Raw genomic sequence first — 23723 nt, forward strand, 5'->3', positions numbered from 1 at the left:
TTAGACCAACTGACTGTCTATCAGTGTACGATATCCCTCCTGGGGATCTTTCTTCGCTGCGTTACGGAAAAATCCGCTGCAGATGGCCTTCTGAACCCGAGCCGTATTGTTACCACAACTGACAACGTCTAACTTATGTCTGTAAAATAAAGCAGAAAAAAATAAAGTAAAACGTAATCAAATGTTAAATGTGACATTAATCTAACGATACAAATTAACGATAATTTAACAGGGACATGAACTTGGTGTATTTTTGAAACATATCTTATGTACTAGAATATCAATAAACAAGGTAAAAAATAAGGCAAAAATGAGCCTTTCCCCCTTCTCAAAGCACCAATGATTAGTCTGTTATTAAAGGTACATGTACATGTAATATTATACATAGATCTACATGAATCATCTAAAAATTTACAATCGCACTCTACCTGAAGAAAAATGTGTATAAGAGAACATGCCTCATTTCAATTAAAACTTAGAAACTTCAAAATTCAATTTAATTTCATAATAATATCTTCAGCCTGAATATTGTACTCTTACATGTATATTAAACCAATATTAGACCTCTGGCAGTTTTCTTGACTTTCTCTTTCTCATGTGTATTTCTTGCCCTTCATTCTGTGTTCCAATAAATTTATTCATTTTCTATTTAATTTTAAGGCAAAGTGATGAATAAACAGTGAAATAATTCCCATTGTCTTCAGATCCCATTGGATAGCAAGAAGAGTACTGTAAATCACCTAATTTTTGCGACATCTTATTTTCGCAATATTGTCATTTATTCTTTATTAACGAGGCATAATTTTCATGAATTGTTGTTACTTCTACTTCTCAATAATATCTTAAGGTATACAAACTATTATGTGCAAGAATGAAATTTTTCGAGATCATTGTCACGCGTAATTCTGCGAAAATAAAGTTTTTGCGAATAAAAAGTGATTTACAGTATTTAATCTGTAACCTACCTGTCCATGATGCCCAGCATCTGTTTGCGGACATCCTGGGCTCTCTTAAGGATGCGGATCTGTACAAAGTTTTCGTAGCACCACCGGCTGGAGAACTTGTTGTTCTTCCACGAGTTGTACACCGCCAGTAGAGTCAGGTGGTCTCCCTCGGACTGGTGGAACTTGGCTTTCTTCTGGTCCGCCAAGTCCTGCTTGTCCTGAAAACACATTAACAAGTTAGAATATTTAACATTCTTTACAAAAGAAAATGTATTTAAAACTTAAAAGACACATGTTCTTCTCTTCTGAATTTTAGACACAATATTTTATATTAGGCAAAGATTGGCACATGTCGTTCTTAAGAGTATATATTTTCACTATGAACAAGTGTACAAGCTATAGTCACATCAGAGATACATAAATTTTTCTACCATTCTCACCTTACATGAGGCATACATATTGATAAGTAGCAGAATATTCCATAGTCAAATTAAGCATAAGAACATAATCTACCTTTGGTCTATAGAAGACATTCTGGATGGACAACATGGAGACAACAGTCAGAATTTCATCACTACAGGCAAGGTGGACCGACATAATTAACATCTTAGACAACATGGGCTCCAGAGGAAACTCCACCATCTAGAAACATTAGAAGAAATCCTTAATAAATATCATACATATAGCTAAATAGACAACATGGACTCCAGAGGAAACTCCGCCATCTAGGAACATTAGAAGAAATCCTTAATAAATATCATACATATAGAAGAAACTTAATAAATATCATACATATAGCCCATCTAGAAACATTAGAAGAAATCCTTAATAAATATCATACATATAGCTAAATAGACAACATGGACTCCAGAGGAAACTATGCCATCTAGGAACATTAGAAGAAATCCTTAATAAATATCATACATATAGCTAAATAGACAACATGGACTCCAGAGGAAACTCCGCCATTCCAACAAAAAATTGTTTCCCAGTGCATGTTGGATAAGGCAGATTTCATTTTGACGATAAACATCCATGTATATTCATTAATTTTATACTTTGTGATATTACAAAATTTATAGAATTCCACTTGATCCTAGAATTTGTTGCAAAAGGTGCTTTGAGCACTATAATGAAACATGAAAAATTTCACTTTGAATTTTTTACTACTGTGGAATCATCTCCTGTATAAAGATGAGCACAAAATCATTTCCCCCAGGCACCAACAATATTTTGCTTTCCCATAAACATTAACCCCCCTACCAATTAAAGCAATTCCACATTATTCACCCTTCCCCCTCTGTACACGTACCCTTCTTCCAAGCCTTGTCAGAAGACCCTCGTCGTCAAGAGCACCGAGGGCATGAAGCTGCTCCATGGCCGATATCAGGGTCTGCATGGGAGGGGCGTCCATGAAAACAAACGAAAGCAGGTCATTGATCCCCATGGCTTTAAGAGACAGCACGGTACTTGCTAAGTTTGTTCTCTGGATCTCCGGAATGTTTGTCGGTAAACATCTCGCCTCTGTAGGCGCGCTCGGTGTACAATCGGTAACACTTCCCCGGCCCCGTTCGTCCTGCTCGACCCGCTCTCTGCTTGGCTTGAGCCTATAAATTTACATATTTAGATATTAAATGATGTTTATTCATGAAGGTAGAGTCAATAAATTTAGAAATTATATGATGTTTACTTATGAGAGTACATCTAGAATTCTACTTATACATGTAAATACTCGCTATTATAATTCAATAATGGCTTTATATACTGTAAACCAACTATCATTTGTGTGTGAGAAATATCTGCATGTTCCTCCATCTACTTTAACTTGGAAATATCAATCACCGCTAACAAATTATTTTTTTTTGCATAGCTTTTGTAGAGAAATGTTTCCTCAGTCTTGAAAATTAACTGTCACAGATTGATTTCAAACTGACGAAACAAGTAAAAAAGATGACGCAAATAATGGTTGGTTTACAGTATTGGCCATTACAATTCTAAGTCTTTGAAAGTGTACCAAATCAGTTGAATATACAAAAACTTCAGAAAAAAAGATTTCTTTTTAAGATCTTGTCTTTTTTTTCAAGAGAGTGTTTGATAAAAGCATCTTGCTATACCTGTCTTGCTACATGTATACCTGTGAAATAGGCGTGACGATAAGCTGGTCCATGCCTGTCTTAGAGTTGTAGACTTTCTGTTTGACAAATCCAGGATCCACCACATAATAAATACCATCAATAGTCAGGGAAGTCTCAGCAATGTTAGTAGCTATGACAACCTGATTAAAACAAAATCCAAATTTAAAATTGATCTACCAGTAACTCGGGAATAACATTTTGCTTGCCACTCTTTTGTTTAATTATCTGCTGAGAAATGTGGACACTTTAAACCACACAGTTGGTTCACATTGACAAGAATATGATGTACATCATCAAAGTTACATATACTAATTTATCATCAATTTCTATAAAAAAAAACAATCCCAAACTAATTTGGTTTTGAGTGACCCTTTAAACTGATTTCCCCCTCTTACCTTTCTAGATCCCGGGGCAGTGGGTTCAAATATCCTGGTCTGCATTTCACTGGGGAGGGCACTGTACACCAGGAGGATAATGAGTTCTGGGACCTCAGGGCCGAGGGCACTGTACACGGGGAGGATAATGAGTTCTGGGACCTCAGGGCCGAGGGCACTGTATACGGGGAGGATAATGAGTTCTGGGACCTCAGACAGGGCCTTATCAAGTCATTACAGGGTCTCACAGGCAGGATATCTCCAATAAACCAGATACCAAGTCATTACAACAGCAGGATATCTCCAATAAACCAGATACCAAGTCATTACAACAGCAGGATATCTCCTACAAACAGATATCAAGTCATTAAAACAGCAGGATATCTCCTGTAAACAGATATCAAGTCATTTCAACAGCAGGATATCAAGTCATTACAACAGCAGGATATCTCCTACAAACAGATATCAAGTCATTAAAACAGCAGGATATCTCCTGTAAACCAGATATCAAGTCATTAAAACAGCAGGATATCTCCTGAAAACAGATATCAAGTCATTTCAACAGCAGGATATCTCCAATAAACCAGATACCAAGTCATTAAAACAGCAGGATATCTCCTACAAACAGATATCAAGTCATTAAAACAGCAGGATATCTCCTGTAACCCAGATATCAAGTTATAAATAAACAACAGGATAATCCCTTAATAATCTTCATTTGTAAAGATAGAAGTTAAACTAGAAAACTGACCAGTCAGCAAGGGCCCCGTCATGGGGTGGAATTATAAGGATGCAGCTTATGGAATGATTAAAAAATATATGAAGAAATAAGCAACAGCAACTGTATTCTTAAAATTTTCAACATAATTCCAGAATATCCAAAAACCTGTAAATAATATCCTTGTATATTTACATTAGGCACTATTCAGTAAAGAACAACCTAACAATGAATGTATATATAAACAATAATGAAGTTTGTGTTTGTGTTATGCAGCTTTTATAAAATGCCAGTCTTCAATGAATGCATTTAATACATGTATCATGAAGGCTTGACCTTAACTTCAAAACAAACAGCAGTTGCAGACAAAGTTTTTCATTAATCTTAAAATGACGGATAAAGATTGGCCTACTAAATTTTCTTCAGCAGGCTAGATAATTAATCCTGAGGGATTAATTGTACCTCTCTCATCATTTTCTTCTAAAGTTACAATAAGAACTTTTTCAGTATAAATATTAGAATGGATTAATCCAACTACCTTAAAAATTAATATTATTCTTGAATTTACATAAAGGGAAAAAAGTAAAAATAAAAGATATGTCTTCTTTAATCTATTTCTTGTTTTTAGAATTCAATGAAATCATAACTCATTGTGTAGGTATTTTAACCAAAATAAAGTATAAACATTTATATCTAAATCCACATTTCAGAGTGTTCATAGCATTCCAAATTGACTGAACTTCAAAACAAACTTCATTTGCAGACAGAGGTAACTTACCAGGTGGTAATTAATCTCAATGTGACAGATAAAGATAATGCTTTGGATTTTCTATCATGGAGGAAAGCTAATTAATCCCAAGGGACTCATAGCAGCATTCAGTATTAACTATGGAAACACCTTCAGCAGTTATCTCTCTTTGCTAAAGCATTCTTATATAAAGTTAAGGAATGTACCCCACCACCCCAGCTCCAAACCAATAGAGAAACAAACTTAGCATCAAAATATGTCTTTCTGCCTATTGAACTACCATACCAAATTTGATCTTAATTGGGCAACCATAAAAAAAGTTATTAGGAAAAAACAGGAAATTTGTGGACAGGTTCCAACAGGTGGACTGCATCAGTGATATCATAGGAGGTGTCCAAATATAACCAGAATTTTAGGAATAGTTAGAATATCAAAAATAAGCTTGTAAAATTTTTATGACCCAGTAGCCAGATATTAACTACAGGTAACTTACCTGGTGAATCCATCAGGTGGATCTGCATCACTGATATCACGGAGGTGTCCAGATATTAACTACAGGTAACTTACCTGGCGGTTATTGAGGCGTCCAGGTATTAACTACAGGTAACTTACCTGGTGGTTCCAACAGGTGGATCTGCATCACCATTATCAAGGAGGCATCCGGGTATTAACTACAGGTAACTTACCTGGCACTTCCAACAGGTGGATCTGCATTACCATTATCATGGAGGCATCCAGGTATTAACTACAGGTAACTTACTTGGTGGATCCATACAATGGATCTGCATCACTGTTATCATGGAGGCGTCCTACTCAAGGTATTAACTACAGGTAACTTACCTGGCACTTCCAACAGGTGGATCTGCATCACCATTATCATGGAGGCATCCAGGTATTAATTACAGGTAACTTACCTGGTGGTTCCAACATGTGGTTCTGCATCACTGTTATCATGGAGGTGTCCAGGTATTAACTACAAGTAACTTACCTGGCACTTCCAACAGGTGGATCTGCATAACTGATATCATGGAGGCATCCAGATATTAACTACAGGTAACTTACCTGGCACTTCCAACAGGTGGATCTGCATCACTGATATCATGGAGGCTTCCAGTAATTAACTACAGGTAACTTACCTGGTGGTTCCATCAGGTGGATCTGCATCACTGTAATCATGGAGGTGTCCAGGTATTAACTACAGGTAACTTACCTGGTGGTTCCAACAGGTGGATCTGCATCACCGTTATCATGGAGGTGTCCAGGTATTAACTACAGGTAACTTACCTGGGGGTTCCATCAGGTGGATCTGCATCACTGATATCATGGAGGCATCCAGGTATTAACTACAGGTAACTTACCTGGCACTTCCAACAGGTGGATCTGCATCACTGATATCATGGAGGTGTCCAGGTATTAACTACAGGTGACTTACCTAGTGGATCCATCAAGTGGATTTGCATCACTGATATCATGGAGGCATCCAGGTATTAACTACAGGTAACTTACCTGGTGGTTCCAACAGGTGGATCTGCATCACTGATATCATGGAGGCATCCAGGTATTAACTACAGGTAACTTACCTGGCACTTCCAACAGGTGGATCTGCATCACTGATATCATGGAGGCATCCAGGTATTAACTACAGGTAACTTACCTGGCACTTCCAACAGGTGGATCTGCATCACTGATATCATGGAGTTGTCCAGGTATTAATTACAGGTAACTTACCTGGGGGTTCCATCAGGTGGATCTGCATCACTGTTATCATGGAGGTGTCCAGATATTAACTACAGGTAACTTACCTGGCGGTTATTGAGGCGTCCAGGTATTAACTACAGGTAACTTACCTGGTGGTTCCATCAGGTGGATCTGCATCACTGTTATCATGGAGGTGTCCAGGTATTAACTACAGGTAACTTACCTGGTGGTTCCAACAGGTGGATCTGCATCACCATTATCATGGAGGTGTCCAGGTATTAACTACAGGTAACTTACCTGGCACTTCCAACAGGTGGATCTGCATCACTGATATCATGGAGGCATCCAGGTATTAATTACAGGTAACTTACCTGGGGGTTCCATCAGGTGGATCTGCATCACTGTTATCAAGGAGGCATCTAGATAGTCGGACTCCGCCTCTTTAGTGTACAGAACTTCCACAGGGTAGGTCCTTCTGGGGATCGTGAAAATAGGCTACAAAATTTACAGGGATCATCTCAAACTTTAAATTTGAGCTATCTTCAAAAATGAAATTTATCCATGACCTCAAAGAACATTTTTTAAAGTAGTCAAATACATAAAAGTTAATCTGTTCATGTTCTTTTAAAAAACAAATTATACAGAGCTTAATTTGCTGTTTTCAAAGACAAATACTAATTAATTGGCAAAGTTGAACTACCTGTATTTGCTTAAGTATGAAATTTTTCAGAATTGATATTCAATGAAAAATAATAACAATGTACTATTACAAATTAGTTTACCGCTTCAAAGAAGTACTGTGAGAATTTGACAGCGTTCAGAGTGGCTGAGGTGACGATGAGCTTCAGTTCTGGTCTCTTCTGTACCGCCTAAAGTCAGAGAGACAAAAATATCATCAAAATCATCATCAAGAACTACAGAATTTTTGCCCCTTTATTTTTGTCTTTTACATTAAAAAATTTGCAAACAATTTTGTCCAATATTAAGAGAGTTGTGTTAAGGAGATAATGTTGTTTTCTTTTTAAACTCATCACATTTTAAATTCCCTCTCTTGTGATGATGGCAAAAATTTCCCTGTATACCGTAAATCTAAATGTAAATATTTTCTATTAAACTAATCAATGCCAATCAAATTGCTTTTCTTTAAAACTTTTCTATTGGAACTAAAATGCACTTTTCGATATATTTAAATCATTAATTCAGCCAATTACTGAATTTTTAATGTGTGTACTTTATTTGTCTCCGATAATTAAAATCCAGCCATCTTGATTGGATTTCATTAAGACTACAGTAAAAGTGATTACTGTAAACCAATTTTTATTCGCATGCAAGAAATATCCACAAGCTCCACGACCTTCTCTAACTCGCGAATTTAATATCAATCGAACCATTAATTCCATTAGTATTAATAGGGAATGTTTCTGTTGTAGCTAAAATTGATTGTCGTGGATTTATTCCAAATTGACGAATCGTGAATAAAAGATGACACAAATAATACTATTCGCGAGAACTTTACTTTCATGTAATTACATGACCATTGCTCGCAAACATTTAATTCTTGCGTATAATAGCATTCCTTATGATTGTATAGAGCAATAACCACATTTCATGAAAATTTTGTCTCGCTTATTTAAGAGTCAATGACTATTTCCCGAAAATAAGGGGTTACGAAAATATAGTGATCTACAGTAGTTAGTTTACAGTATTTACACAATCTACAAAACACGTACATACCGCCTTCAGTAGACCAAACAAGACGTCTGTGTGTATGGTCCTCTCATGAGCTTCGTCTAACATTATAATGCTGTACTGAGTTAGATCACCATCAATAAGGCATTCCCTTAGCATCATACCGTCTGTCATGTATTTAATCTTAGTCTTGGGACTCGTACAGTCCTCAAAACGAATCGTGTAGCAAACCTGAAGGAAATTAAAATTATGCATCTTCATGAAATAATCAAGGCATTCATATATTTTATACATATGGAGTATGTGCATCTGTTAAATGTGTATTATTATTTTGTATCACAAAGCACCTACATATATCTAAATTTGTTAAATCTTTTTGAAATATTTTTTTTTGATTCAGTTTTAAATCTGTATTTTAAATGTACCGGTAAATCTTTAATATTTTTTTTACATGCATCTTCTTTTGTTATGTTTGTGACCCCCCAAAAATACAAACAAAAACATACTTCTGAAAAATTTTTCTTGGAAAGATATAAATGTAAAAAAAAAGTTGTATAAAATGCACAGGGGAGAATAATGTTAGTGAGTCAATTTTGAACCCAAAAAATTACCTCCTGTCCCAGTCGACAACCAAATTCCTCCGAGTCTCGTTTGGCGACAGACATGGCGGCGACACGTCTCAGCTGCGTACAGCCGATCTTCCTTGACGTTGTGTAGCCCGCGCCTCAGCGAGATAGTGTGTGATCTGAGTTGTCTTTCCTGAACCCGTCTCACCAATGACGATTAATACCTGGTTGTTTGTCACTGCCTAAAATTGAGTTTATATAATAAAGTATAATTGTTAAACAGTTGCAAACGTATCTTGTATATGCCTGAGAACCAAACTATAAGAAGCTCAAGGTCTCTGATATTACTATGCAAGTTCTCTTTCAGCATTAAGCATGGTAAGCTAGTCTATAGATTTTATCTATCCTTTTTTTTTTGTCTATTTTGTAAAACTTGAAATCCTTAGTGCAACTCAAATTAGTTCACCTTATACTTATAGAAAATGATTTAAAGTAATTATATACTATTGCTATTTTTATTGTTTTATAGCACAAAAAAATGTGTATATAACTAATGTTTTATAAATTTATCATCATTCTAGACATGATCTCAATGACTAAATATTATTGATTTTAATTCATCAGATTTGAATGACCTCCAGAATTTTCTCATCACCTCATTTTTCTCTCCTCCTTTTTATCAGTCTGGATAAAAGCGTGATAACTCCATACCTTGACTAGTTCTTCCTTAAGTTTAAATATAGGCAGACTCTGCCACTGTTCTAGAAGTGATTTCTTTTCCTTCTTTCCATACGATATGCCTTCTGACCCCCAGATATATATATGTTTCTTCCACTCCGGTAAATCAGCTGGGGCCATTCCAACACCCCTCACCTGGAAGGCTAGCCTTCTGTCACCATCTGAAATATACTCCAAATATATAAATGGTTATTTAAAATTTCCCGCTTCATTTACTATATTTTTCTTACATAACCTTCAGAGAATTTATGAAATTAGAGGAAATTCTAAACTACCCCACAACTTTATGTATCTGTTCTTGTCCTTATACAGTCATGTATTGGATACTAAATGCTGTAAAATCACTTGATTTCTTTGGGCATAATTAATAGGTTCTCAAGAGAAATTATCGGCGGGCAATGTTGTTATGATTTCTATTATTTCAAAGGCCTTCAAAGCCCCTCCCCCTAATCTCTCAAAAAAAGGAAGACATTCTTGGATACTGATCGAGTCTCATGGTAAAGTGATCGATAATTTTAGTTTGTAATCCCAATAACCAAATTAAAATTTTGATACTGATTCCTTGTCTTATAGTTTAATAAAGCTCATTCTGAAATCAGATTTTATGCCATCTCCACTTCTGCATGATTTAAATTTTGTTTCGGTTATAATTATCAAATTAAAGTTCGACAATCTAATGTACCCTCTTGCATGGGGTCAATCCCATCTTTATTTATTTTAATTTTGTTTCGCTTATAATTATCAAATTAAAGTTTGACGTCATCTAACCTACCTTCTGGGATGGGTCAATCCGGTCTTTTTTATTTTAATTTTGGTTTGCCTGTAATTATCAAATTAAGTGTGACAATCTAACGACTACCCTCTGGGATGGGTCAATCCAGCTTTTATTTATCTCAATTTTCTTTTGCTCATAATTATGAAATAAACTAAAGTGTGACGATCTAACGCACCCTCTGGCATAGAGTCAATACAGTCTTTATTAATTTCAATTTTGTTTTGCTTATAATTATCGTATTAAAGTGTGACGATCTAACGTACCCTCTAGGATATTCAATACAGTCTTTATTTATTTTAATTTTGTTTCGTTTATAATTTTCGTATTAAAGTGTGACGATCAGACGTACCCTCTGGCATGGGGTCAATCCAGTCCTTCTTTAGCCCCGAGGGCACGGCGTCCATCTGTGCCTCCCTCTGGGCCTGCTTTAGTTCCCGTCTCTCCCTCTGTAGAGCGTTCTGCATCATGGCAGCTTGTGACAAAGAGCCATTGGGGTTCTGTCAAATTAATCAAATTAAATAATTAATAGATTATACATTAAAATGTAATGTTTAAATGTATGTAAAATTACATTGAAAACTGATAGTGCCTTGATATGCATGTACATGTCTGTATAATGTATTACATGAATGTATTTCATGTACATAATGTAGGTACATGGTTTCATTCTAAACTAATATGTAACATTTTTTCTCTCATGTATGAAAATTAAATTTACACTACAACTAACTGTGCTTCAGTTAGATTTGTTTTTTTCCTTTTTGTTAATCAATAATGAGTAGTTTTTCAAAATAAACTTCACCATATATATTCCCTTTATTATAGACATGGAGTAGAAATCAAAATATGGTCAAAATTTACAAAAATATAAACAAACATGTAGTACATAAATTGTAGAAAAATATATATTTGAAATTGACGTTTAAAGTTATACCTTGACGTCATTTTCACGGGACTAAGATCCAGACCCCCTCGCCTGTGTCTGGTCAGGAACGGTGCCTCCTCTTCTTTCAGTTCTATCTCAATATCCTCGTCAGAATCATCGTCCTTCACCAACACCCCCATCTCCTCGTCATACAACGAAAACAACAAAAATTAATGATTTCTTAGAAGTTAAGTTTTCAATTAAAACTGCAACTCTTTGTGTATTTCTTTGTAAACCATTTGTGTATTTTAATACTGTATGTCTCATGCTAACACTCTCTCTTAAGGTAACTCAACCCTTTCTGGTTCAGCATACTTTAAGGTAGCCGTCCCTTTTTTCTTAGAGTACCTTAAGGTGACTTACCCTTCCTGGCTCAGGGTCCATAGGGAGCTCTTCTCTGTCCCTTTGTCTCCTCTTCTTCTTATCTCTCTCACGACTCATGAATTAAGCAAAATCTCATTGATTAAAATATTAGAAATTTTAAAATTGAAAAATTCATAAAACCTTTTCAAATAAACATGACATATACATTATATACTGCCCAGCAGTTCATGAGAATACAATACAAGGTTGTCCCCAAGACCTGTGGGCCTGAGAAATTTCTTGCCTATTAAAATGTAATAGACCCGAATAATCTGTGGTTATTCTGACAATACTCTTCAACCTCCTAATAAGAGAGAATCCTAGACCCGCTTCTACTTTTCTAAAGCCCCCTCTTTTTTTCAATTCTTATGGACAAACCCGAGTCTCTATGACTTTCAAATAACAAAAATCACAGGGTTCCTATTCCTATAAGTTATTTCATTCAATGTGACCATTTTACTTTTTTTATCCTTAAATATTCCACTGTATACTTTTATTAAAATAGTATATTGATCCTTTGATATGACCTTGATATTACCTTCTGTCTTGATATGACCTTGACATTACCTTCTATCTCAATATGACCTTGATATTACCTTCTATCTTGATATGACCTTGACATTACCTTCTATCTTGATATGACCTTGACATTACCTTCTATCTTGATATGACCTTGACATTACCTTCTATCTTGATATGACCTTGATATTACCTTCTATCTTGATATGACCTTGACATTACCATCTATCTCAATATGACCCTGATATTACCTTCTATCTCAATATGACCTTGATATTACCTTCAATCTCGATATGACCTTGACATTACCTTCTATCTCTGGTCTCTTCTTCTGTCTTTCTCCCTATTTCTAAAAGAAATCCATATCATATAATTTGTCATATCAGCCCTCAGGCTCCATTATCAGCCCTTGAGCTTTCGGCCCTTGGGCTGATATGAGGCCACTCTGATATGACATATGATATGGATTTTAGTATGTAATATTCTCTATATAAATAAAATAAAACTGTCACTAACAAGCACAAACAATAAAATAAGAATCCAAAAAGATCGTTTTTGAAAACGATAGTGGATAACTGCAAAGCATAGCTGTTGATTTTATCTGATGATAATAAAAATATTGTATAGTTTGCCAGTCAAAAAAAAAATATTGAAAATAATTTAGATGAAAGCATAGTCTCATGTTAAGCACACCGAATCCCCCCCCCCCTCCCGTCCCCTAGATCATGCTCATATTGTACATTGTGATTTCTGCTTACTTGGCTTCTTTCTGTGGCTTTGGTTTCATTTTCTGAATCAACCTGAGCAGATTTGCAACCAGTGAATCCTAAAAATAATCAAATATTTACAACATCAATAAATTTATAACAGAGCTCAACAGAAAAGCTTAAATATTAAATGAATTTTAATAATATGCTGGCTCTACAACTCAAATTGTGTGAAAATTGGTTCATTTATCATTTTTCCCTTTCCACAAAAAACTTGTGGTAAAACTGTTATTTTCATAATCATGATAATTAAGGTTATCATAACCTTGTAAAAGAAAATTTTGTCAATTTCACATGTACACATTACAATGATTACTTTCAGTTACATAAAAATATGATATATTACTTCAATTCCCATTACCCTATCCCTGACCTTGCATATTTCAATTTAAAGACTTCACCAAAGAAATAATGCATAACTTTTATAGAAGTTAAGTACAGTCAAGTATTATAAAGTAAACTCCATTTCTTACTGCAAACTCTGCACCATTTTCATCCAGAGCTTTTTTAAAACTTCTCATAAGTATCGTTCTTTTCTGCAAGATGTATGATAAATTCAGCTGGAAAAAAGGAATTAAGAGATGTGAGAAGTTTGAAATCCATTGTGTTAACTTTTAACAGTATTAAAATTAATCTTTATTTCAGTATTAAACTGAATTGGATCAAAGTGGAGGACTTAACCATAATATTGGGAAATTAAACTTAATATATTGGTGAATTGGCTGCACAAATGCACAAGATTCAGAACTCAATCTGCATTTTTGGTGGTAACAAAAATTTCCAAGGAAAAAAAAACTCTCCAAGATTTAATTGATAAAGCAGACATATTATTGAAGTTTAAACATATTCTTCATTTAAATTAGTATATGGTTCAGACCATGAATCGGTAATTCAATTTACCTGCAATTAGTCATTTGATGTAAGAGTCTAGATGTTTCAAATGTTGTTTGAAGAGTTTTAATAGCGACAAATATTATATCGCGAGTGCTGCTTCGAACGAAGTTACACAATCATTTTTCACGTACAACTAGGAATCTACAGTACATTCTGTTTATAACATGCATTTATAAATTATTCTTTTGCCAATATCAAGCCTAATATGTGACTGACAGGGTAATCTCAATTAATATCTCATATGTTTTTCTTAAAAGAAATATTTGCTCTCATACTTTTTTCATTAAATTGGGGAGTATTAAGGGAGTATTCACTATAGGTGGTCATACTTTCTAACAAATATACATAACTTGTATAAATAGCCAATTCCATTTATAAATCTGGTTATATAAACAGGTTCTTGCCAGTCGTAACTGGATATGTAGTGGAAAGAAATATTACACCATATTCATTTGGAGAGAAAATTCGAGTTTCAACTTTAGGCACCATTTTCATACCTATAAGTTAGTGGTTAGAGCGTCTGCTCTAGAGTCGCGAAGTAAGAGTCAATCCTTATGTCGCGGGTTCGAATCCCACTGCGGGACGTGGAGACCGCGCGGTCCTTCGGATGAGACCGTATAAACCAGGTTGGGGGGAAACGTAAATTCCGCTATAATAGTGGTATCTCACTATTATAGTGAAATTACGCTATATTTGCTGCCGTAGAGAGCCTCAATTTCATCGGATACTATACAAGGCTTTAAAACCGCAAGTCATGGTGGGTATTAAAATGAACAAAAACTATCATGTTTGCATGTTTTGAATTTTAATAAATTTTCCACCGTTGCGTTTAATAATGCGAGCACTCTTTTTTTAACGGAAGTTGCATTTTTAACATAGCAACCGATGATTGCGGGGTATTTAAGACTGTTTGAATTTCACTTATTCCTCATTTATGTGCACAAATTGATGCTTGTTACAATTGTCAACTCGCACTAGAAAGGGTTTATGGAATTAAACAAGAAAAAGATTATTTCTCTCTGCATGGTTACGGGTATGGAGGCCCGTTATGGTAAACTTAAAGACCCATTACTGCAAAAGTAAATAAAAAAAAGAGTATACTGATAAACTCGATTTGTATCATCTTAACAAAATCACTTTATAATAAATGATTAAAAAATACGCAGCACAGTTAAGGTTACAGTAAGGAGGCGGGGCCTAATTTGTACGGGAAATGTTTACTATGACGTCACACATAATATAAGGTCTTCAAAATACCACAAAATGAAATTATTTGCTATTTCAAACAGCTCCATAGCTGTATACTACATACAAACTTACGATTACATGCAGTTTTGTCCTTTGTTAAATCCCACACAACAGTATATAAACAATGCATCGATCGCAATGCACTTGTCAATGTGATTTCGCAAAAATGACGCAGTTTGTACACAGTGAGAGGCTGATCAAGTCACATTTTTTACAATGAAAAATGTCTTTTATTCTCAAATAAAATATTTTTTGCAGTAAAATAAAAAGCCGTTAACTTGGATGTGATGTCTATTTTAGTATTTTATATATCAACTGTACGTGCATTCTCCAGACTAGCGATACTGTCGTGTGTTTGTATGCAGGTTCAATGAAAAAGTAATGGAAGGGCCCTAATAAATCGATTTATTGCAAGGGCATACCCTCAATGTATCTTGTCAAAATTTTACACATAAACTCTAGAAGCATTAAGATATTTGAAAAGTGCTGCGAACCTCTTGAAATCTTTCAAATAAATTAATTATAGCTATATTTAATGTTGTTGACCAGCAAAATATTCAACCTGCCGTCAAACAAATTAAATTTTACCAATTAAAAAAGGGAATCTATATAGGTTCGCAGCACTTTTCACAAACTACATATAGTGTTGAAAAGGATTATAAAATAAACCAAGATTTTTTACTTGGTTATGCCCTTGCAATATTGAAATTTATAGATGACCTTTAAACTGCAAGTATAATCGACAAAGTCATGTGCCGTCGACATCACATGAAAAGTCGAAAAAAAAAACTAAATGTCCCCAACATGTAGATTTAAACCACATTACATTTTTTTTTATATCAGTGAATTCCTAAAAAGAATCGCCCATCCTAATAAAGTACGTATTTTTTATCTTTAAAAATCGCCGATATTTCCATTTGTAACCTTAACTGTGCTGCGTAATGATACAAACAATTTTAGAAAATATATCTCATTTCTAATTTCGGGTGGTCAATTGTTTATTTTAGAAAAAAAGACTCAATTTACTTTGGTGTCGGGAATACCCGGTATTTGACAAGAGTGCCTGTAACCTTATTTTAACACATGTTCAAATAATTATGAATTAACAATCTTTTTTACTCCACACAAACGCATCTTATTTAACACTTTATGGTTATGCACTTAAGCAAGAAGGATTTAACTTTAAAATCTGAGAGAAATAGCTTTAGATTTTTTTCTCGTTATTCGAAAAATATAAATCTAATATTCATATGAATTTAAAAAATCATGCTAAAAGTATTAATTTTTTCAGACTTCTAGATTTACACCAGAGTGTTGTAGCTTAATACACAAGGAAACATCAAACAACCAATCACAACTGCTCAATATTCAGCATAAAAAAGTGTCTAAAAATATCATTGACTCAATTCCGCGAAAAAGGGGCAATTATATTTGTACATCGTGTGTTAATGACTTCAGTGCATACTCAAAAAAGTCGAAAACGTTTCAAGATGAAATTATTCAGCATATTGAAACGGAATGTAGTATGGATGAATTGAAAGATATTGCATCAGCAATCGGGAAACGTATATCAAACAGTGTTAAAGAAGACTGTTTAACAGTTCAAAATGACTATAGAAATACAGAAAAACTGGTAAATTTTAATCCGAAAACATGGCTGAAATCTCGAAATGATATTGTTGTTGAGTTTTTAATGTCTACTGCCAACATACATGAATCAGATTTAGAGAACAATAAGAAGTGTGTTGCCCTTGTATCGTGCATTGAGTCCTTGTATAAGGCAAGCCTTTCAAACCTCGTAACTCCCTTAGCATTTGCTAGAAACATTATCAGTTATCATTTTTCTGGTAGCAAGACCCTGTGTGACTTTAATTCTGAGACTGAACCTGCGGGTTCCTACAAAACGATTTTGAGGTGGTTGAAAGAACAAAGTGGTTCAGAAATTATCTGTCCAGTCAATCAAGATGCTATCAGCTTTTATGATAACAATCAAGTTTTGTGCAGAAACTGGAGGGTTAGACACAATGCACAAGTAAAAACAAGCGTTATTACTACATTATTGCATCTGTTTCCTCAAACTTGTGTCAAGTTGCAGCATCAGCCACAACTGTCACCTTTTCTTTGGTTGTACAGCTCTCAACTATCATCCGAAGAGCAGATTAAACTTGTAAATGATTTTATTCATGCATCTTCCATTGACTTTAACCAACTACGAGATGACTTTTTACGACGTAGGATCATGATGGTGTATGACCAGCAAACACAACTGAACGGTGAGATTAAAGATGACATTGACACAAATTCTATTCTGGACAGAACCAAATACTCACTTCAGACATTATATGAAACATTTGAACACAGACATCCACAAGTAGCCCCGACTCTTCTAATGGGGGAGCCTTGCATGAGCAATCCATGTTCATATTCTTCTGTCTGCAAAATCTTGAAAGACATAAAAGGTAGATGCAGCGTTGGAAGTGACCGGAAGTGGACAGTAGTCGGATCGGATGGTCTGCCGTATGTTCTTGGTTCACGTACAGTTGAAAAAGATCGAGAATTACAAGATTTACTTATCATACCTGGATTAGGTCACTATGAAATGAATATGGTGAAGGGTCTTTTCAAACTTCTTTTTGATGTTATTTTAGTTGATCTTGCAAAAATGTTGAACTTTAAGACTACGAAAGCTCTTTCTAGTTTCAAAAATGCGTTTGATCATCACAAATCATGGCAAGCGTTCTGTATATTTTTCTTTGGAACCTGTGATGAGCTTATTCTTCCATATGTGAGACAATGCATAAACCACGAGAAAACTCCATCTCTTCAAGAGTTTTATGAATTCTTGAACAACGCATCCAATCCTAACTTCATCTTTATGAAAGATATTGTATTCACTTATTGCCTTTCCCTTGTCCTCTTTCGCACTGGAACAAGGCGGAACAATTCTTCTGTAATGCTTGCTGGCAGAACAAAGTTTGCTAATTTATTCTATGGTCTGAACATGACTCATTATCAAGAAATTGAATTCAAAGATCTGCGCATGAGAGTGTTAGCGCCAGCAGACGTAAAACAATTTATAACGAGGAATGAATCTTTCTCAGTTTCGGGCCATACAAGTAAAGGCGAGGGAGGGGACTTTGCTTTAGAAGCCTACAATAGGAAAACTAAGTGCTGGATGCCACCAGGTCCACCAACACACACACACACACACACACACACACACACACACACACACACACACACACACACACACACACACACACACACACACACACACACACACACACACACACACACACACACACACACACACACACACACACACACACACACACACACACACACACACACACACACACACACACACACACACACACACACACACACACACACACACACACACACACACACACACACACACACACACACACACACACACACACACACACACACACACACACACACACACACACACACACACACACACACACACACACACACACACACACACACACACACACACACACACACACACACACACACACACACACACACACACACACACACACACCACACACACACACACACACACACACACACACACACACACACACACACACACACACACACACACACACACACACACACACACACACACACACACACACACACACACACACACACACACACACACACACACACACACACACACACACACACACACACACACACACACACACACACACACACACACACACACACACACACACACACACACACACACACACACACACACACACACACACACACACACACACACACACACACACACACACACACACACACACACACACACACACACACACACACACACACACACACACACACACACACACACACACACACACACACACACACACACACACACACACACACACACACACACACACACACACACACACACACACACACACACACACACACACACACACACACACACACACACACACACACACACACACACACACACACACACACACACACACACACACACACACACACACACACACACACACACACACACACACACACACACACACACACACACACACACACACACACACACACACACACACACACACACACACACACACACACACACACACACACACACACACACACACACACACACACACACACACACACACACACACACACACACACACACACACACACACACACACACACACACACACACACACACACACACACACACACACACACACACACACACACACACACACACACACACACACACACACACACACACACACACACACACACACACACACACACACACACACACACACACACACACACACACACACACACACACACACACACACACACACACACACACACACACACACACACACACACACACACACACACACACACACACACACACACACACACACACACACACACACACACACACACACACACACACACACACACACACACACACACACACACACACACACACACACACACACACACACACACACACACACACACACACACACACACACACACACACACACACACACACACACACACACACACACACACACACACACACACACACACACACACACACACACACACACACACACACACACACACACACACACACACACACACACACACACACACACACACACACACACACACACACACACACACACACACACACACACACACACACACACACACACACACACACACACACACACACACACACACACACACACACACACACACACACACACACACACACACACACACACACACACACACACACACACACACACACACACACACACACACACACACACACACACACACACACACACACACACACACACACACACACACACACACACACACACACACACAATTCCTGATGAAAGCAGATGGCTTAGATCAGTAAGAAATGTTGACACATTAGACAAGGTATTTATACTATTTTATATACTGTTTTTATCTTACACATATTGTACATAATATTCAAATTTTTTTCTTATTTCCCTTCGAAGGCTTCTTTACATTTCGTAAATTTCTATGATCATTACAATAATATCTCATCTTTTTCAAAACCTCTTCCTCTGTTATAATGTATCCAGTACATCGGGTATGAAATCTCCTTTTACATCCATGCCTACTGCATCCGACCCATATTTCCTTTTCTTTTTTTCCTTTGTGTTTGTTCATGCAAATTTGACATAGTTTATCATCTTCAACGTGATCAATCAGAGATTTAGATGTGTTTCTTTTACACCGTTTCCTTTTTTCAGCAGCTATAAATGAATTAAGATAATTTTTATGTTGACTGCATAAAACATTGTGCTATTATATTTTTAAATTTTATAAAGTTTAACCTGCATTGTGCTTTGCAACAGGCGAGGGGAAGGAAGTATGTACAGGTTCATCTTCTCTTGGGGGGCTTGAAGGATGCATATGGACTTCCTGTGATTCATTTTTATTGATATCTTTGACTTCAATTTCCTAAATAAATTCAATATGTAATTATCAGAACAATACATCAATGATAAAAAGAATGTATTTAAAATTATAACATCATTTATCCAAGAAAAAAATTATATACATTTAAAAAGTTGCTGCTCCTTTCTTCAAATTTTCTCCCAATCTCAGTGACAAGGGTAACTGAAAATTCAGTTTTAGTCAAGATATGAAGATCTCTCAGCTACAGGAAAGAACAGAATGTTAAAATGAAAGCACAATCAACAGATTTTAGAAATTCCAGAACATGATACAAACAGAAACAAATTTAAACTGCACATTGACCAAGTGGATCAAGATTTTCCAGTATATTTGATACATTATAATGTGCATCAAAATAAAAACTAATTAATATGCACTTGTGTATTCAAATACAGATGAGGAAAACCTTTATTGGGACCCAAAACTGTGTGGAAGACACAACATATGAAATCCCGCTTCAAACAGAAATTTTCAAATGGCGCCAACATCTGAGAAATTCTAACTACCTTAACCCTTCTACAGAATGTCGGCACACCTCTCTGAATGGGATTGAGCTAGACGAAGAACTCCTTAATTTTGCAGCACACTGTAAAGCAAATCGCGCATCATATCATAAAAAAATTGCGCAAGGACAAATGCCAGGTTATTAATCTAGGGTTATTATTAATTAAACGGTTCCTAACCAACTTTTCAAACAAAATTTCTTTTTTTAGGAGAAGATAGAGTTTTCCATTCAAATCTGCTTAAAAGGTTTTGAAATCGAAAAAAAGAGTATAGATGTTGTTGTTTTTTTCTTTAATGAAGTATTATTTTAAGAAATGAAGTAACATACAGTGTTTCACAAAAAAAGATGTATCTTTCTACATCCTGGACAACAGTGTTAATTTAGTCTATTTTTTGTCTAGGAAAAGGACACAAACTTATCCCAATTTTCATATTTCCAAAGGACCGATCTGAATTTCACAAGATTGAGAGGAAGACGGTTAGAGAAATTTCAGATATGGTCCTCAGTGCCATATCTGAAATTAGAAAACTGGGATCAATTGATACCGCTTCCATTCTGCTGCAAACGTGGCATCGGGAAAAACTGAGCACCGCTAAAAAGGACGTCATACTTTCCTTCTACAAAGAATGTGTTGTAGCTCTAGAGGAGGCCACTTTTGTTTTTGAGGGTATATATTTACAGATTTTTTTTTTCGTTTAGACTAACAATGCATGAGGATTACCTGTTTGAAAATTCCAAGTCGCCTATTTCTAAGCGTTTGCGTCCTTTTCAGGGAATTTGTGATGTATTCTATCTTCACGGGCCCTTTTCTTCTCCCACGGCAAGCTTGTCCCTTTTTGTTTTTCCCCGGATTGTAAACAGAAGTGGTTTCTGTGCTATTTGATGACTAAATGTATAATGCAAATGAAGCCGCACAAAATATCTACTAACGTTCATATGCATAATATATACTGACATTAAACATTTTTTAACGTCTAATTGGTATCATTTCAGGAGACGAGGTCGATTCCGAAGAATCTGCGGCAGAAGATTAAAGTCAAATTGTTAAGAGTCTGCTTTTGTAATTTTCTGTTTTTCATCATTACATTAGATAAAAACAGATTACTATTTTGTTCTCAGTATATTTACAATGTAATATACCTAATATGTAGATTCCAAATACTGAGTAAGTATAAACATTGAACATAGAAGGAGGGGGGGTTACAACTTTTATTCTAAAGGAAAGTTTTTAAAAAGTGTGCATATGTAAAATAAAATAAGGAATCAACAAAAAATCAGAAATATTTCTTTGAAATTAAAGTGAATCGTATTTTCGGAAAACAATACATCATGTGTGAAGTAAGTACAAGAATAGAAAAAAAAAGATTTTTGGATTTGCCATAACGGGCCTCCATACCCGTAACCATGCAGAGAGAAATAATCTTTTTCTTGTTTAATTCCATAAACCCTTTCTAGTGCGAGTTGACAATTGTAACAAGCATCAATTTGTGCACATAAATGAGGAATAAGTGAAATTCAAACAGTCTTAAATACCCCGCAATCATCGGTTGCTATGTTAAAAATGCAACTTCCGTTAAAAAAAGAGTGCTCGCATTATTAAACGCAACGGTGGAAAATTTATTAAAATTCAAAACATGCAAACATGATAGTTTTTGTTCATTTTAATACCCACCATGACTTGCGGTTTTAACGCCTTGCATAGTATCCGATGAAATTGAGGCTCTCTACGGCAGCAAATATAGCGTAATTTCACTATAATAGTGAGATACCACTATTATAGCGGAATCTACGTTTCCCCCCAACCTGTAAACCGGAGGCCCCGTGTTGCAGTAGGTGCTGGCACAAAAAAGATCCCTCACTGCTCAAAGGCCCTCAGTGCGACTTTTTGTCTGCTTTTCATAAAACAGAAACTTATTCCAAAATAGCTAAATAAAGCTATATTTTATAGGTAAATAAACCTATATAGATTAATTAGGCTATATATCCTGGCGTATTGTATTTTCGACCTATTTAGATTTCATTTATTAATATATCACAAACTTACTTTATAGAACCTGAAAAAATATGGGCTTAAAATGTTAGCATATTCGTCTATAAATAAAATGATATAACCCAAATTGCAGTTTTGTGTTTATTTTATTTATATGCCATAATATGGAGAGGGTAGATCTACACTGTTTTCCTTACAAAAATATTAGCGTCTTGTGTTTTCGATAGGCCTACGAGACGATAGCTAAACATATCCCGGATAGTGATTTTCCTGGACCTGATGAGTGAAAAATACTCGAGAGGGACATTAAACAACATACAATCAATCAATCATACCTAAGTCCTTGTCGTTTAGTCCCAAATGGTTCTCAAGTTCTGTACAAACTTTAGATACAAGAGACAAAAACTCAAGTTTTTGCAACTCGTCCATCTTTTTCTTTCAATGTGATGCACAGGGTCTTGACTCAATCTGAGCAAAATTGAGTATGTAGTATAATAGGGGAAAAGTTCGCATATTATACTATATACTCAATTTTGCTCAGATTGAGTCAAGACTCTGTGAT

General features: G+C 35.8%; 1 protein-coding gene and 1 pseudogene across 1 annotated transcript; one reads left to right on the forward strand and one right to left on the reverse strand.

Moving 5' to 3' along the window:
- On the reverse strand, positions 1-23590 carry LOC134247021 (ATP-dependent RNA helicase DHX8-like; annotated as a pseudogene).
- On the forward strand, positions 20449-22223 carry LOC134247018 (uncharacterized). The gene is made up of 3 exons (XM_062729366.1): positions 20449-21308; positions 21572-21838; positions 22165-22223. The coding sequence occupies exons 1-3, from the start codon at positions 21038-21040 to the stop codon at positions 22203-22205; spliced, it is 579 nt and encodes a 192-aa protein (XP_062585350.1). The 5' UTR covers positions 20449-21037; the 3' UTR covers positions 22206-22223.
- Positions 23591-23723: the final 133 nt, after the last annotated feature.

The sequence above is a fragment of the Saccostrea cucullata genome, unplaced genomic scaffold (genome assembly GCF_032062105.1).
Source record: "Saccostrea cucullata isolate Sc308-1 unplaced genomic scaffold, CSIRO_AGI_Scuc_v1 ctg2036, whole genome shotgun sequence".
NCBI classification, from domain to species: domain Eukaryota; kingdom Metazoa; phylum Mollusca; class Bivalvia; order Ostreida; family Ostreidae; genus Saccostrea; species Saccostrea cuccullata.

Bases quoted from the DNA above. Each gene is read 5' to 3' on its own strand.
- LOC134247018 (XM_062729366.1), top strand. From the start codon at position 21,038: ATGCACTTGTGTATTCAAATACAGATGAGGAAAACCTTTATTGGGACC. The intron at 21,309-21,571 runs GTTATTAATCTA...TTTTTTGTCTAG, and splicing joins TGCGCAAGGACAAATGCCAG to GAAAAGGACACAAACTTATC. The intron at 21,839-22,164 runs GTATATATTTAC...GTATCATTTCAG, and splicing joins GGCCACTTTTGTTTTTGAGG to GAGACGAGGTCGATTCCGAA.